General features: G+C 39.4%; 1 protein-coding gene across 7 annotated transcripts in view; it reads right to left on the bottom strand.

Moving 5' to 3' along the window:
* The window catches only part of RALGAPA2 (Ral GTPase activating protein catalytic subunit alpha 2), a 325,720-nt gene that overhangs the window by 245,723 nt on the left and 63,267 nt on the right, over positions 1-16,730 (bottom strand). For all 7 annotated transcript variants that reach the window (XM_055373507.2, XM_055373512.2, XM_063702324.1 and 4 more), the window contains exons 5-9: positions 10,578-10,621; positions 7,765-7,942; positions 6,849-6,964; positions 4,427-4,565; positions 2,474-2,673 (exon numbers count right to left, since the gene is read on the bottom strand). In XM_055373507.2, the coding sequence (XP_055229482.1) occupies positions 2,474-2,673; positions 4,427-4,565; positions 6,849-6,964; positions 7,765-7,942; positions 10,578-10,621 (677 nt within the window). The remainder of the gene's footprint in view (positions 1-2,473; positions 2,674-4,426; positions 4,566-6,848; positions 6,965-7,764; positions 7,943-10,577; positions 10,622-16,730) is intronic.

The following is a 16,730-nucleotide window of genomic DNA, read 5'->3' on the forward strand; positions in this document are numbered from 1 at the left end:
TTTGACATAAAAATCTTTCACTTTTTTTTTTAAATAAAGTCAAACCTCATTTCTTCCACGGCTACTGGGTCTTTCTCTCTCTCTTTCTTTTTCTTTCTTTTTCTTTCCTTCCTTTCTTTCTTTTCTCTTTCTCTTTCTTTCCTCCTTTCCTTCCTTCCTCCCTTCTCTTTCTCTCTCTCTTTCTTTTCTTTCTTTCTTTCTTCTTTTTTGAAATGGGAGTCTCACTCTGTTGCCCAGACTGGAATGCAGTGGCACAATCTCTGCTCACTGCAACCTCCACCTCCCAGGTTCAAGCGATTCTCCTGCCTCAGCTTCCCGAGTAGCTGGGATTACAGGCGCCTACCACCACGCCCGGCTAATTTTTGTATTTTTTGTAGAGATGGCATTTCACCATGTTGGCCAGGCTGGTCTCGAACTCCTGACTTCAAGTGATCTGCCTGTCTTGGCCTCCCAAAGTGCTGGGATTACAGGCGAGAGCCACTGCGCCCAGCTTACTGGGTCTTATTTCTACCTAAGGTAGTCTACCACTTCCCAAATTTAGACACTCTCCTGGATTTTCCCTTCTCTTACAGTCTCGCTCGTCGCCCAGGCTGGAGTGCAGTGGCGCGATCTCGGCTCAGTGCAAGCTCCGCCTCCCGGGTTCATGCCATTCTCCTTCCTCAGTTTCCTGAGTAGCTGGGACTACAGGCACCCGCCACCATGCCCGGCTAATTTTTACTAGAGATGGGGTTTCACCATGTTAGTGAGGATGGTCTCGATCTCCTGACCTCATGATTTGCCTGCCTCAGCTTCCCAAAGTGCTGGGAATACAGGTGTGAGCCACCGTGCCCAGCCTACATTTCTTCATTATTTTGTTTTTATTGTAGACCTTAAATAAATCTGACATTTGCTTCAGTATGTTGTAAGAGGCAAGGGTCTAGCCAATTATTCCAATACCATTAATTAATGATTCTTTCTTTTAATCTTGACTGACATCCTGTTGGGGGATGTGTATGTGTGTGAAGGAGAGAGAGAAAGAGATGGCAGGATTGCAGATTTGATTAGATGTTCAATACTAATCTCAGTCTCATTCCTTTGAAGCAACCTGTCTGGAAACCTATACTACTGTCTCTTAATTCTTGAAAATCAAATGTCTGTTTAGGTTTGATTCTTGATACTTTTTCCTGGGACTCAAAGACCCTTTAAGTTTGAGGCACGCCTTTTTTTTTTTTTTTTCAGTTCAGATAAACTCTTATTATTTGTTCAATTATTCTCATTCTCTTCTTCTTCCACCCACCTAATATCTGTAAGGTAGGGACCTGTACTTAGATCTTGTCTACTAATTTCTGATTTTGAACTCTGTTTTTAGTCACTGTCGTGGGATCTTTTTTCAGAAAACTAATTTTTTTCTCAGCAATAATCATTATCATTTTCATTTTATTTGCTAATTTTTTAAACTAAGACATTTAAAGGTTTCTTAAAACCTTCTTTCAGCAAGTCTTTCATTGTTCTTACTGTAACTGCACCTCCCCCAGATCTTAAAAATAAGTTCTCCTCTAACTCTTCAGTGACTTCTCCCCAGTGGAGCCGCATGCTCTAGACTGTTTGGTGTTCCTCCATCAAGGTTCCTAATAACCTTGAAGCACAAGAGCCACTTATCTGCCTCCTCAGGTCTGTGCATTCTTTCAGCTCAGGCCTAGGTCGGACTTCTGAGACTTCTAGGGCATCGGCAAATCTGCAGTCAGTGGACCAGACTTCCTATCCCTGTTCTTGGGGACAATAAACAAAAGAGCACACAACACCATGATCCCTTAGTGAAGTGGCTGCTCTCTGACCTCCACAAATGGTAGTGCTCCACACCAAGTCCCTAAGCAACTCAGCGTGTTGGGAAAGCCCCCAGTTGTGTATGGCTGACCAAGGCCAAGAGAGAAAAAGCACAGCAGGCCCCACACAAGGAGAGGTCTCTTCTGAAGGCCTCTGGGCAGAGGTGGCCTTCTCTTCTAGTGGCCCCACCATTGCTCAACAGCCAGCCCCAAATCCTGAGCTGCTGATCTACTTCCCTCTCCTGAGATGCCAGAGGGTGCTCGGCAGCTTCACAGGTCCTTTCCAGGGGCCACTTACAGTTTCCTAAGTGCCTTCCAGCTACTGGGGCTTGGTGAAGGTAAGACAGGCCTCTGTTCTCATGCCCAGAGGCCACTGGTACTCAAGTGAGGAGAATGAGGAGGAGCCAGGAGTGTGCACACAACAGCCATCTTCTCAAAATGGCTCCCGAGATTGCATCATCATGGCAGTCCCAACAATGCACAGCAAATGATTCAAACTCACAACTCCCTCTGAAACCTTGGCATTACAGACAGGGTAGGCCAATAAAATCACTTACCTATAACCAACAACTTGTAAGAACCAATAACTCTAATAATCAATAACTTTGGCTATGTTCCAGTGTATTTTATTACACAAGCATTAACAGATAAAAAGATGACGAATGGCATACCTGGATGATTTTAGGCAATACATCAACTCCATTTTTAGTGTTTTGTGTTGCAGTTAGATACTTTTTTTCCAAAAAGAAGGTTACAATCCACTTAATAAAAACAACACGAGCTGCCATATATGGAATTTTTGTACTGTAAATGTTCTCATTGTCTCGAGTTGTAGTAATGTACACAGGCTTTGGTCTCAAATGGGGGATGTCTGGTAGAAGAAAGAACACATGATTGATTAGGTTAATAAATCATAACATTATGTAATCCCTACAAATGTTTTGGTTTCCAATTAAATCCAATTTTTTGTTGTCTAAATAGCAACTAAGAATGAAGAACCGCCAATTATTAAAAATGGCATTTTTTTGGTAGGCTCCTTTCTGATTCCGCCTTGTGATCTGACTGAGAATGGGTGATGATGGTGATTGTTTATGTATCTATGATATACAGCTATGGAAAAACTAAGCTAACAACTATTTTTAACAATTTTGATAAATTACATGAGACTATAATAGTAAACATCTTTTCACATACATTATACCTAATTTAATTTTATTTTATAGCTGGAACAAATGTAAAAGTATATATGAACTTTTAAAACATCATTTTAGGTATTTTAACATCTAACACTGCAGTGATTAAATCCACTGAACTTTAGAGTTTTATATCCTTTTCCCTTTAGATGAATCCAATGAAACAGAATCAATATCATCTACTTTATATTTAAAAGAATTAAGAAAGTCACATTTCACCTTTGAGGCATCAAATGCTACCTTTTCCAAAGACTTAATAAGAAGTCAGTTTCTCATTCTTTAAATTCCATAATCAATATGAAAATTATATGGTATTGGATTTGAGATACTACTTGCCATAAGTTCAACTCTCTATCTTAATAATTTTTGTATATCTGGAATACCTGTATGAGGCAGAAAAATGATCAACAAATAACTTTTAATCTAGGAATATTAACAATATACCATGTTTTTAAAATGAATTTAGACTACATATAAAATCAGAAACAAATTTTGAAAAAATATTCACATATATATAGCTAAAGAAATACATGTCCCAGTGCACCTAAAAGTCAGTAATTCTACATCTTTCAAAACGCACCAAGTTTTGGCTTCTCTCCGTGTGTGTGTGTGTGTGTGTGTGTGTGTGTGTGTGTGTGTGTGTGTGTGTGTGTGTGTGTGTGTGTGTGTATGCATACATAGAAACACACAGAGTACAGACAACTCAATCAGGTGACCATGTTCCCCAAAAAAGTAACATCTCATGTCACCACTTCCCCTCCAAAACTGTTTTTAATTATTCATTTGAACTAGTTTTACCTGAGGAAGATTTGACCCCCACCTTTACCACTCTAAGGGATGCTTCTGTCCTGTGAGTCCTCATTTCTTACAGAAGAAAAAAACATTAGGAGCCAAATTGGAAATTCCTTTCTGTTTCCTAGTCCTCTGGGGCTTACTGTCCATAGCTTGTCCAATCACCTAAAATTTGGTTCTCCATAAGCACCTGTCAGTAGTAGCTGCTGGATGCAGGACCCAGCATAAAATAAAAGGCATACAATGGCAGCTGTTTGCCTTGGGCTGGCCTCCAGTCACTGAGCAAAGCCTGAGGTCGCCATACCCCACCACCCACAAGGAAAGACTTTAGGAAACGCAGAGATTTTTACATTAAAAGATGACAATGTAATTATACCAAAAATATCATAAATACATTTCAAATTATTTCTGAGTATCGGAGCCATGGTTCCCTTTTACTGCTGTGAGCTGAGGTATATCTTAGTTGGTACAAATAATTAAAATCACTTATTAAGAAACTTTAAACATTTAATAATAAAGTTACCATTCAATACAAAAATAAAATGACTATTTTACTTTAAAATAATCAAAGGTCACTTTGAAAGAGACTGCATAGCTTTCCTTTGGATATCCTCTATACACGGCTCCAACAGTACTTACCAAGTACAGGTTTGTAGATGTTTGTTAACTTAGTAAATGATGGAAATAAATGAGGAAGATAATACTTTCGAAACAATGTAAAAAGAAATTTAAAACCAGTATCTTGATTCTCCTTATTCTTCCACTCCAAGCTCGCAGCCTTTGGATAATATGTGGAAAAGAACATATGTATATTTATATTTCAAATTAACATATACTAAACTGAAGTGTTGTTATGTTACTAAAATTCCTAACCTAAATGTAAAAAATGACAAATAATATTGACAATCATGTAATGAAATAATAACAAAGCTCAAAAGATGGCAGGAATGAATACTTCAAAACAAAACAGTAACTATGTTAAAAACAGCATTTTTACTTAGAACCAAATTGCTCAATGATATCGTATCTTTTATAACGTGCTGTAATGTATCATGCCCATATTTTTTCTCTACATTTTTTGTAATTATCTAACATTCCTTGTGCCTTTAAAATATTTAGTCACAAACAATCAGGTGCTTTTTTCTAAACTCAGAAAAAGGCCATTTATAATAAATAGAAATTAAAGAAACAATCCCTCTCAAGAATTTCATCCAATGTTACCTACATGTAAAATCAATATCAAAAGGCAAAAGCCATGGAATCTTGGAAAATGCATTCTCCGTAATAAAAAAATTCAAAGGCTACGATAAACCAGGCATGCCAGTCCACTATGGATTAAGTTTAAATGTTTCATTGTGTTGAGATAATATCCTCCTCCTCAAAAACCCATCAGTGTTTGCATAGTGGGAACACTCCAAAACTGCTCAATAGCTGGGACTGCCCCTCAGGAGCCAGGAGGACAGCCTGGTTACACAAGTGCAGTCACCCCCCAACATGACTTAGGGAAACACAGCCCTTAGAGAAGACCTGTCGGTGGTTCTTAATGCTTGTTAGACCACAGAGCACTCTAAAGCAGGGCTTCCCAACTTCCTTCCTGACATGCCCACTTAGAAAATGAAATTTGTGCAGCACCTGAGGTAAAGGGATGAGATGCTTTGGCTACCGCAGGGGCAGCGGGGTTCAGCATCCATAACCTGCCAAAAGCTGTGCTCTGAGAACTCATCTCAATCGACAGAAGAGAAGGCAGAAAGGAGGCACAGATATGCACCTAAAACTCTGCACACAATTAGGAAGTTCACAGTCTGCATGCAAACCTCTATCCTATATCAATTCCATCTGCCTTATCTGAGGTCACACAACTCATTAGTGACACACCTAGAATGAGAACCCAAGGCCCCCAACACAAGTTCTGGATACTCTGTTGATTTTCCAGGATAAATTGAATGTCCAAACACTTCTGAACAGCTCGCATTTGAGATGCATCTAGAATGGGCCATTAGAGTTCAAATGTGGAGTTTCCAGAATATGAAAGCATGCCCCAGTCAGGTTCTCAGGATTGTGAAGTCCTGTGTTTCTGTTGCTGGCTAAGGCAAAGGGGCAAGGAAAGGGGACAAAATTGCTAAGTATTCAGAAAGAGCAGCCAAGTACTGAATCTTGAGAGACAGCAGAGAAAAGCACAGTTCCCTAAAGAAAACTAGAAAGGAGTGAAAGGAAGGGAGGAGAATTGCCAGAGAAAATATCAGAAGAGGAGAGAATCTCATGAAGGAGGGGTAGTCAAATCCCCTCGAAGAACGAGGAGAGCAAAACCTGAAGTGTGCCCTCCTTCTGGGCAGACCCTAGAACCCTTGTGGTTTGGGGCTTGCCACTTTAGCAGTGACAGGGCAGAAGGCAGCTAACAGTGGGTGTCAAAAGAACATGAATGAGGATGTGAACTCAGTAGAGATTATTACTTCAACAACTCGGTTGTGAAGGGGAAGACAGATACTGGGCAATACCCAGGATGAACTCAAGGACAAGAGAAGTATTTGCTGAGAAAAAAGAGTCAGTACATTTTATTCTAACTATTATTCAGAAATCTAGACCAGGAGTCACAAATCTCCTATTAAAATCATAAACCAGTTACTTCAGTTCTGTAGGCAATTGGTGCATATGAGAAAAATAATACATGACATAAAGTAGGCCTGTGCCAATGGCATAAGGAGATCGCTCCATGTGCTTCCCTTCAGATCCCCTGGTCTGCTCTGCCTATTCCTGTCCACCTGTTCAGCCTCTGGGCCCGCCTCCTCCTTCAACCTGTCTTGCAAGCATAGAGATTGGGGGTAGGAAAGGAGTAAAGAGAGAAAAATGGTTTAAACACACTCACAAAATAGTACATACAGCTGGTCTTGCTGAAGTGACCTAAAAAATGGTACACACTCTGCATTTGCTGAAATATCACATAAAATCACCTCAAAGAAAAAGAAAGAGGAAAAATATAGATACACAGAGGGAAAAGAGGCAATATTTCCTCTTCCTGCTGAGAATAAACCCATCACTGAAATAGTCATAATTTTTCTCTGACCTGAATAACCATATACTTCAACAGTATTTGAAGAAAAAAGCAGGTTTGGTCCTCAGCAATCTTCTCCCCTGATATGGCTGGCAGGAGTGGAGTGATTTCTTCTGGATATATCTTTACTGAAAGGACAGAAAATGATGAGAGCTCATTCACCAAAGTTAAATTTTAAACAGAATTTAGGGTTTTAAAAATGGTCTCTATTAAAATACATCTCTCCATCCACTGAAGCAGCTCACACTGAGGAGCACACTCCAAGGCAGTGTGCATAAAGGGCCTGGAAACACAGCCCAGATGCCCACGAAGCGCCTTCTCCTGCTGCACCATTCTTTCCCATTCAAATTCTGCTTTGGTCAGCCCAAGATCAAATGCCAGTCATTGAGCAATAACGCAATATACAGTAATAAATCAATGATCCCAACAGGCAAGTTCCTTGAAAACTCACGGGACACAAATGACCACCGTTAATAGTCCCATGAGGCCACTATTGTCCTTCCGTAGATGATGCAGGAAAATACAGTGGCAAAATAAGATCCTGGTGAGCAGATGAATGTCCACTTATGAACAATAGTGATAAGAACAATAAAAACAATAGCTTTGGATGGTGGAGTTTAATCTCATTAACAGCCAGAAAACCAGTCCAGACTTCCCATGTGTCTCTACTTCCTGCTACTGCCAACATCTGTCCCCTCCTATTCCTGCTTCCATCACTTCAGCACATTTCTCCTGTTTTCATTTCATATAAAATAAGCCCCAAGTCTTTTGATTCTAAGGTATGTAAGAATCTACAGTGAATATGAAAGGGGAATAATTCCTCTTCAGACTCCATCAGGATTTCTATTCAAGAAAATGAAAAAGTAAGAATTCCTCAATGTAAGTTCAAGAGTAATTTCAACATGGGAGATCTGCTAACATAACTTACCATCAGCTACACTAGGGCTGGGATTGATGAGTGTCTCCAGTGTGCAAGGGCCCCTGGATGACATGACTGCTGGGAAACCAGGCACCAGGCAAGCAAAAATCAGCACCTGCTCTTCTGCACAGTTTGTCTGAAGTGCTTGAAGCCACAGAAGAAACAGCCTGATTCCTTCACATCTTATCTAAAAACAAAATTAAAAACAATGAAAATGAAACACATGTATTTACAGAAATGCATTACAATGTAGCATCAGTCTTGAGAAAGAAAAACTACAAGTTAAAGGTGTGCTAAGTAGTAAACCAAGTTCTTCACTTAGTGACAAATAAGCAAGGATGCTGCAATACAGCACAAGAGTCAAGAGCCCGGGTTCTGGAGCCAAAATGTCTGGGTTCAAATGTAAGCTCTGCCACTTTCTAGCTGGGACCCATGGAGAACCACTTAACTTCTCCATGCCTTAGTCTCCCCATCTGTAAAATAAGGATGATAAGACATTTACCACAAAAGACTATGATAAAGACTGAGTTAACATATGTAAACCAAATAACACAATGGCTAACTCCCAGTAAGCACTACGTAAGTGTTTCCTGTTAATAGTATCTTATTCTGTAAGGCAACAGTACCCACGGCCTCAATTATCCATAAAAACAATGACAAAGATAATCTCCCTCCAAATTTACATGTGCTATCACTATAATATGCCATGTTGATAATGTTCTTGAGAATCAGAAGATATGGAGCTAAATAACCTCAATGAGACAGAGCAGCTCTTCTTATACCTTATGTCCCTATTTTATTTCTCCAACACCTTTGCCATGCTCTGAATTGCCAGCATCGCGCTGTAGGAGACATCAACATAGGGAGATGTGTCCTTTTTCTTTCTTTACACTTCAAATTCATCCCATTCCTAGAATTCAAAAGCACATGTCCCTCCATTTCTGTATTCCTAAATAACTGAAAAGATTATGTCAATTAAAAAAAAAAAAGCAAAAGAGGTTGAAAAAATGTCACATGCAGCTGAAAGATGTAGTGAGCTCCAAATGCCAGCAACTGGAGTGACTGCCTCATCTCCTTTCAATTAATTCAAGGTGGTGCTGACTCCGCCAGAGCAAGAATATTGCAAGTCAAACACAAGGCTTTGCCAGAAAACCAAACCAAAAAGTGGAGAAAAGCCAAAATAAATAAATAAAAATATTCTGCTTTCTCCCAATAGAAGCCAAAATACACTAGGACAGACACCCCAGCTGGTGACAGTACTGCCCCATTAACGGGGTAAATTCACAGTGTACTTCCAAACACACTCCTGGACTCCACCACTGTTCTGCACAAACCTCCATGCCCACTCACACCTGTCCTCCTCTCCCAAGCAGGTAAAATAAGTGGTAACATTACTATTCAGCCATCAGACCGAGAGGGGAGGGGAGGGGAGGAGAGGGGAGGGGAGGGGAGGGGAGGGGAGGGGAGGGGAGGGGAGGGGAGGGGAGGGGAGGGGAGGGAAGGCTCTATGTATATCTTTTTTCTTTTTTTGAGGCGGGGGTGGGGGGATGGAGTTTCACTCTGTTGCCCAGGCTGGAGTGCAGTGGCATGATCTCAGCTCACTGCAACCTCTGCCTCCCAGGTGGAAGCAATTCTCCTGCCTCAGCCTCCCGAGTAGCTGAGACTATAGGCGTATGCCACCATGCCCAGCTAATTTTTGTATTTTTAGTAGAGACGGGGTTTCACCATGTTGGCCAGGCTGGTCTCGAACTCCTGACCTCAGGCAATTTGCCTGCCTCGGCCTCCCAAAGTGCTGGGGTTACAGGCATGAGCCACTGTGCCTGGCCAGCTCTATGTATATCTAATCAAATTATATTTAATTGAACAAGAGGGAAGTTTCTATGAAATTCTACCACAAGTCTCCAATTTTTATACGTTAACTGTATTTAAGAGAACTAAATATAAATAAGGGTAGTTATAAACATGAGATTAACAACCTGATAGGTTTTAACTATAAGCCTATTTCCTTAAAATAAGAGGGACAAAATATACAATCTACAGTGATGCCAGGAATAACTCACTTCGTTTTTTTTCAACATGTAAGAAATAGTTAACATATCAAGTTTTAAGAGGCTGTGATTGTTTAAGCCAATGTAAACCAACCAATATATTAGCTTATTAAAGGCATTCGCACAACTTAATTAACTCCAAATGAATTAACTTTCATAAAATATTCATCCCAGGCTGAATTTTTTCTGCCACTTATGTTTTAGGGTAATCTTATCTCAGCATCAAGAAGTATATGTTATAATAAAAGACATATCCGTTTCAAAATAAACCAATTTTAACCTATAAATCTGCCACAAATAAATATTCAAGAGTGAGACCCTGTTGTTCTTTTCTCCCACAATGGCTCTCACAATTAGTAAAATTAATTAGAGACAACTATAATTTTAACAACCAGGTTACCAAGATGGACAGAATCAAGCATGTGAGCTCTGAAGCTTAGAGGGCGACTGCACTTCCTTTTTCTGATGATAAAACTGGAGCAGTCAGTGCCTTGCCCATGGTCCCTACCCATACCCAGCAGAATCGGAATTAGAACTCAGAACTCTAAACTCTGAAGCCCAACCCATTTTCTCCTAATACTATTTAAAATGTCTCTCGCAATAAGTTATGATGTAAGAACAAAACCCTAACAATATAATTTCTCAATTAAAAATTAAAACTAAGTCAAGTGGTTTCTAAAGATCTTTTTTTCCAAAATGCCCTAACATGGTTACTCTGTGGCATTAACACATTTAAGAATAATAAAAAATGTCATTACACAATAAAATAAATACCTTAATAGAATTTCCAGTGTGTAGAAGCTTCTTTAAAGTTGAGCCTGAAAGTTTAAAATAATGAATTATAAATAGAGTATATAAATGCATATCAAAGATCTATTTTAAGAAAATATGTACTTATGACAAAAATATACTTTTTAAAAATAAAAGGAAGAAGGCTGACCTTCAGAAGCAAAGCAATGTCACAGAGGGAAAGACGTTTTCAAGATAAAAGTACCTTAAGTATGCATCTCTTCAGAATTCTTTTAAAACAGTCAAAATGATTGATATTAAGGTAAGCCAAATGCCCACAGTGGATTATGTGCATATATCTCTTGTCATGCATAAAATGGATACTTTTTTTTTAAATCTCTAAAGGTAAAAATAATGTAAAACAACTGCTCACAAAACATTTTTACAAGAACATTTTACAAATACTTAGAATGGCATGTTTCTCTCCTGGCAATGACAATCACATTTATGGGGTTTGGTCCATCAATAAATCCTCTAGCGGAGCGCTTTGGTCACTGTCAAGGAGGCAGAATCAAGGCTGACTCGGAACTCCAGTCAACTACAAAAACTGGTGCTGCAGCCCACTAGAATGAGAAAAGCTTCTCTTAGGAGGACAGAACACTATTACTAAGTCTTCTATAAATGTATTCATGACCTCAGTATGGAGATGGCAACCCCACCTAAATGTCTTACGTAGCCTCTAACACGGGATCTTAACCTCAAAAAAGGAGATGATCTTTTAAAACAGAAATATACTGAAAATCTGAGGCAAGAGAACTTTTCTCTCAGTCAAATTTCAGATCTTTTAAGAAAAAAATTACTTAGATCCTCTGAGGAAAAGTTTGTGATAGCTCTTTAACAACTGGACATCAAATCATATTTACTCCACCAATGAATTTCATAGAGCTCCTCTAACAAGAGAGCCAGTGTTTTGGCAACTGATACAAGCCACAGCTACATTGATAAATACATATATAATCACTAAATGCATACTCTTTAGAAATTCATTAGCCAGAACAAAATCACTGGCAATCCGAAGGAACCTTTTAGAACGATTCTACTGTTCGTAACCACTAACACTAGGGCTCGGAGGAAACTCATCATCATGACTCAGACTAGGTTCTAGCACTTAAATAACTAATAGTTTGTGCTTGAGTGAATGAAGCAAAAGTGTCTCCCCTTCCCCAACTTCTCCCTTCACAAAACTGTATCCAGTAATTTTTGGTCTAGAGCCAGCATTTACTAGGCTGGCTCTGTCACAGCTAAGGTTCAAGTGTCCATCTAGCCCACACCTTTCCTCAACCTGGGGCCTTGTTCTTTGTCCCCATGTTCATCCATTCTTGGACAGTTTGCTCTAAGTCAGTTTAACATCTACTTCATTACGCCTTATGAGGACCTCATGGTGGCTGGCAGAGCCAACAGATACTAGACCTCCCAGGAGACCTAATGATAAAGTCTGCACAGACAGTTCTCTTTCCAGCCATCTGGCTAATCCATCATCTTGCAACATATTCTTGGAAATACTTTCTCCTGGCCATTGTGTGTGAGCATTGGTGCTTGTTAGTCCTTCCCCTTGTTAAGATGGGTCTGGCTTGTTTTTGGTGGTGGTGGTGCTTTTTTTTTTTTTTTTTTTCTTTTTTGAGACAGAGTCTTGCTCTGTTGCTCAGGCTGGAGTGCAGTGGTACGATCTCGGCTCACTGCAACCTCCACCTCCTGGGTTCTAGCAATTCTCCTGCCTCAGCCTCCTGAGTAGCAGGGATTATAGGTGCATACCACCACACCAGGCTATTTTTTGTATTTTAGTAGAGACAGGGTTTCACCGTGTTAGCCAGGCTGATCTCAAACTCCTGAGCTCAGGCAATCCACCCGCCTCGGCCTCCCAAAGTGCTGGGATTACAGGTGTGAGCCACCGTGCCCGGCCGTTAGTGTTGTTTTTTAAGTATTTGGACTACCTACAGATGCCTATAACCACTGTTCTCTACACACAGAGGAGAAAAATACATATAGAAAGGGCATTACATGCAGACATATAGAACACATGACCCATATTGGTCAATGGTCCCAAACTTTTTAAAATTTATCTGGTAATTTGTTACAGCAGCAACAGAAAACTAATACATATGTATTTGATCTAGTCTATTCTGTTGTATTGAAAAACTCGTTTGTACATGGGAAGCAGTACAGCTTAGCAGTTATAAGTCAGATTCAGAAGCTAGACTGCTAGGGTTCAAATCTAGGTTCTGCATTTATTAACTGTAACCTAAGTTAGTAACTTCATCTCACTATGCCTGAGTTTTCTCATCTGTAAAATGGGGTGACAATAGTACCTATCAGACAACTGACAGTGAGATTTAAACAAGTTAATATATATAAATGCACAGAACAGTGCCGGGTATGTGGTAAGCACATTTTCCACACAGGACAGGGCATCAGCTATTCTCTAAGGAATTCTTTTTTAATAATAAAAAAAAATATTAGCAAGAAAAACTTGTGCAGTGGAGGCACATAGCATGAGGACTGGTAATAAGTAGCTGAGAACCTTGCTTGGCCTCTGTAGGGCTTTTTTTTTTTTTTTTTTGAGATGGGGTCTCACTCTGTAGCCTAAACTGGAGTGCAGTGGCGCGATCTCAGCTTACTGCAACCTCCGCCTCTAGGGCTCAAGTGATTCTTGTTCCCCAGCCTCCTGAGTAGCTAAGACCACAGGCATGCGCCACCATGCCTGGCTAATTTTTTGTATTTTAGTAGACATGGGGTTTCACCATATGGTGATCCACCCGCCTTGGCCTCCCAAAGTCCTGGGATTACAGGTGTGAGCCACTGCGCCCAGCCCTCTGTAGGTATTTGTTAAGGCCTTAAGTTCACAAAGATATTTCTACTTTAACATTATCAAGTCATCTCTCATTTTGTTTTAATTTTTAAGTTCCTCTATATATGTCATGCCTGTTTGGATTTTTAAACTTCTTATCCAAACTATAATTATACCCACCCCACCTCTTCTGTGCCTTGACCACGGGAATAACTGAAAGAATAAGTAAATGAGATCTAATTACTTGGGCTGATTCTATGAATTTCTAATTTCTATTGGCTAACTTTTACTACATTTTAACCATAAATATCCTTTGAATGTAAGTCTTACTACTTTTGAAGAGGCAGTAAAAACGTCAGGGCTGTGACTAGTGAGAGAAGAGTGTAGATTCTGAAAAAAATTTAAGGGATACTAAAAAACTCAATCAAGATAAATATTTTCATGCAATGGTTTTTAAAAATTGCATTTTAAAAAATGCAAAGAATCCATAACGAACAATATTAAATTTTTAAATACTAATGTTCCGCTGAACCATATAGGAACCAGAGGGAAAAGAAAAAGGGTATACTTTTGTATGTCTGTTTCTATGTATTTTTAATTTTTTTCTTGTACAGAACATTAAAGTAGCTTAAAAATGTAAAATTGGATGTATTAAAACTCACAGCATTAGTTTAAATATTTTATTTATAACAAAGAATGTATTATAATATTACTTTCCTGGCTCTGAAGAAAGCAAATTCATCAATAATATTTTCAAAATCTATTTCTTTGCTTCTCATTTTAGATTGTAAGAATTGTCACATTTGACAATTTCTCTTTCAACAAGTAACAATCTTTTAAAGATCTTTTAATAATATTTTTAAGGCCAGGAGATCATACAGATATTTCTCACCTAAAACTTTAACATTATGAAATCTTTTCTTATTTAGTTTTAATTTTTTAAAACCTCCTTCTCAATATCACACTTCAAACCAAATTATACACAATGCAGTACACCATCAGCATCAAACAAGGAGCAAGAAAGAGAGAAACTCCCTCTGGGCTAACGGTATGCCAAGCCTGCTAGAAGAGGCCAGTGGAATACGAGCAGAGAACTTCCTGGCACTACAAGATCCACACTAAGCATGAGGAACCAGCATTCCACTAAAAATTTGAAATTAACATAAATTAGCTCAAAATGGATCAAAGACCTAAACTATAGAACTGCTATATGAAAACATAGAAGATCTTTGTGACTTTGGGTTAGGCAAACATTTGTTACACATGACACCAAAAGCACAATACATAAAAGAAAAAACTGATTAACTGGATTTCTTAAAAATTAAAAACTTCAACTTTTCCAAAGACACTATTAAGGGAATGAAAAGACAAGCCAGAAATGGGGAGAAAATATTTCCAAGGCATCGATCTGAGATTTTTTTTAATGGACAATAGATTTGAACTTCACCAAAGAAGACAAAGAAATGGCAAATAAGCACATAAAAAGATGCTTAAGATTATTATTATTAGTCAACGAGATACCACTATCACTAAAATAAAAAGACTGATCATAACAAATGTTGAAGAGAACGTGGAATAAGTGGAGCTCTTATGTTGCTGGTAGGAATATAAAATGGTACAACCACTTTGGAAAACAGTCTAGTAGTTAAACATACACTGTTACGTGGTTCAGCCATTCCACTCCCAAGAGACAGGAAACCATATGTTCACACAAAGACGAGCATAAATGTTTATAGTAGCTTTACTTACAATAGCCCCAGATGCTAGAAACAATCCAAATGACCATCAATACCTGAATAAATTATGGAATTATGATATGTCCACACAATGGAATACTGTACTACTCAGAAATTAGAAGGAATGAACTATTAATTCATGAAATAATATAAATAAACCCTAAAATAATTACGCCAAGTGAAAAAAGCCAAACAAAGAAGAGTACAGTATACTTCATGATTCTACTTATGTAAGACTCTAGAAAATGCAAGCTAGTCTACAAGGGCCAGAAAAGCAGATCAGTGGTTGCCTAGGGACTGGGGGATGAGATGAGAAAAGATGGGAGAGCGGGATTACCAAGTGGGATGAGGAAACTTTCGGGGGTAGTACCTATGTTCATTATCTTGATGGTAGTAATGATTTCATATATGTACACCTATGTCAAAACTTATCAAAATATGCATTTCAAATATATGTAATTTACTGTGTATAAATTGTTAACCACCCCCCATAAATATTATTTTTTAATATAAGAAAAAAAGATCAGGCGACCTGGAAGTGACTGGGTCAAAGATCAGGAGAATGGAGGATGTGGTCAAGACAGAGATCAGTGTCTGAAGCCATTGAGGCACAGAGGATTGCGGTGGGGGCTGATGGGTAACTTGGCATGAAGGAAAAGGGCTAGGAGAGAACAAAGCCATGGGGGATGGGGGGAAGGCAAGCGAGCAGGAGGTCAAAAGACATGGCAGCAACCAGGAGGTAGAAGATGGCATGTAAAAGGGACAGAGGTTTCCACAGAGGGAATGGTGGCTGATGTCTAGAATTGGCATGGGAGAAAAGAAAGACCATGATCTCACCCCCACTCCTGAGGGAGACAGAGGAGCTTCAGACAAAAGTCAGGTTTCAGGTGGTCAGAGAGGTGAAAGAAAGAGGCTGAGGTTTCAGGGCTATTGTTTAATGCAAGAAGAGGACCCCCCAGAGGGCAAAACACAAAGAAGTGCCTGGGAGGGGAAGAAGCACAGAGCAGCAACGGTAAAAGCACCCTGAGAGGGCATGGAAAAACACCAGGTGAGTTGGCCCCTAAGCTACCAGGGGCATTAGTTCCAGACATCTCCTGCTGAACATGGAGGCATGTGGGGCCCCTGATTTCACCCAGCCTGGCTGTGATGCACTTCTGAGGGAGTCCTGTGTGAAGTGCACAGGGAAACTCTGCTCTCTCAGGAAGAGTGAGGTATGGTATGGTCTGAATGAGGGGACCAGGGAAAGCTGCCAGACTCAGGCTCCCAAGGAAAAGTTAGGACCCAGTGGGCAGTAGGGACCTTGAGAAATGAGACTGGTCAGAGGCTATGTTCACATCCCAGGCAATGTGGGGCCACTGGTTAGTCCCAGGCACAAAGCCTGGAATACACTTAAAAAGCAAAAAACAAATTTTCAGCTTAGTTAGGCCCTTGGTTTTTACACTATGTATATAAAAAACCTAGGTGAACAAACTAGATTTAATAATGACTCATAAAAAACATATGAGGTATTGCACATATGTGAATTTTCCAATAACTGAACCCCACCCCTTTAAACCTAGGAATTATTCATTTTTAACATTTTTTATATAAAACATCTCTAATACAAAATATATCCTT

The sequence above is a fragment of the Gorilla gorilla genome, chromosome 21 (assembly GCF_029281585.2).
Source record: "Gorilla gorilla gorilla isolate KB3781 chromosome 21, NHGRI_mGorGor1-v2.1_pri, whole genome shotgun sequence".
NCBI classification, from domain to species: Eukaryota; Metazoa; Chordata; class Mammalia; order Primates; family Hominidae; genus Gorilla; species Gorilla gorilla.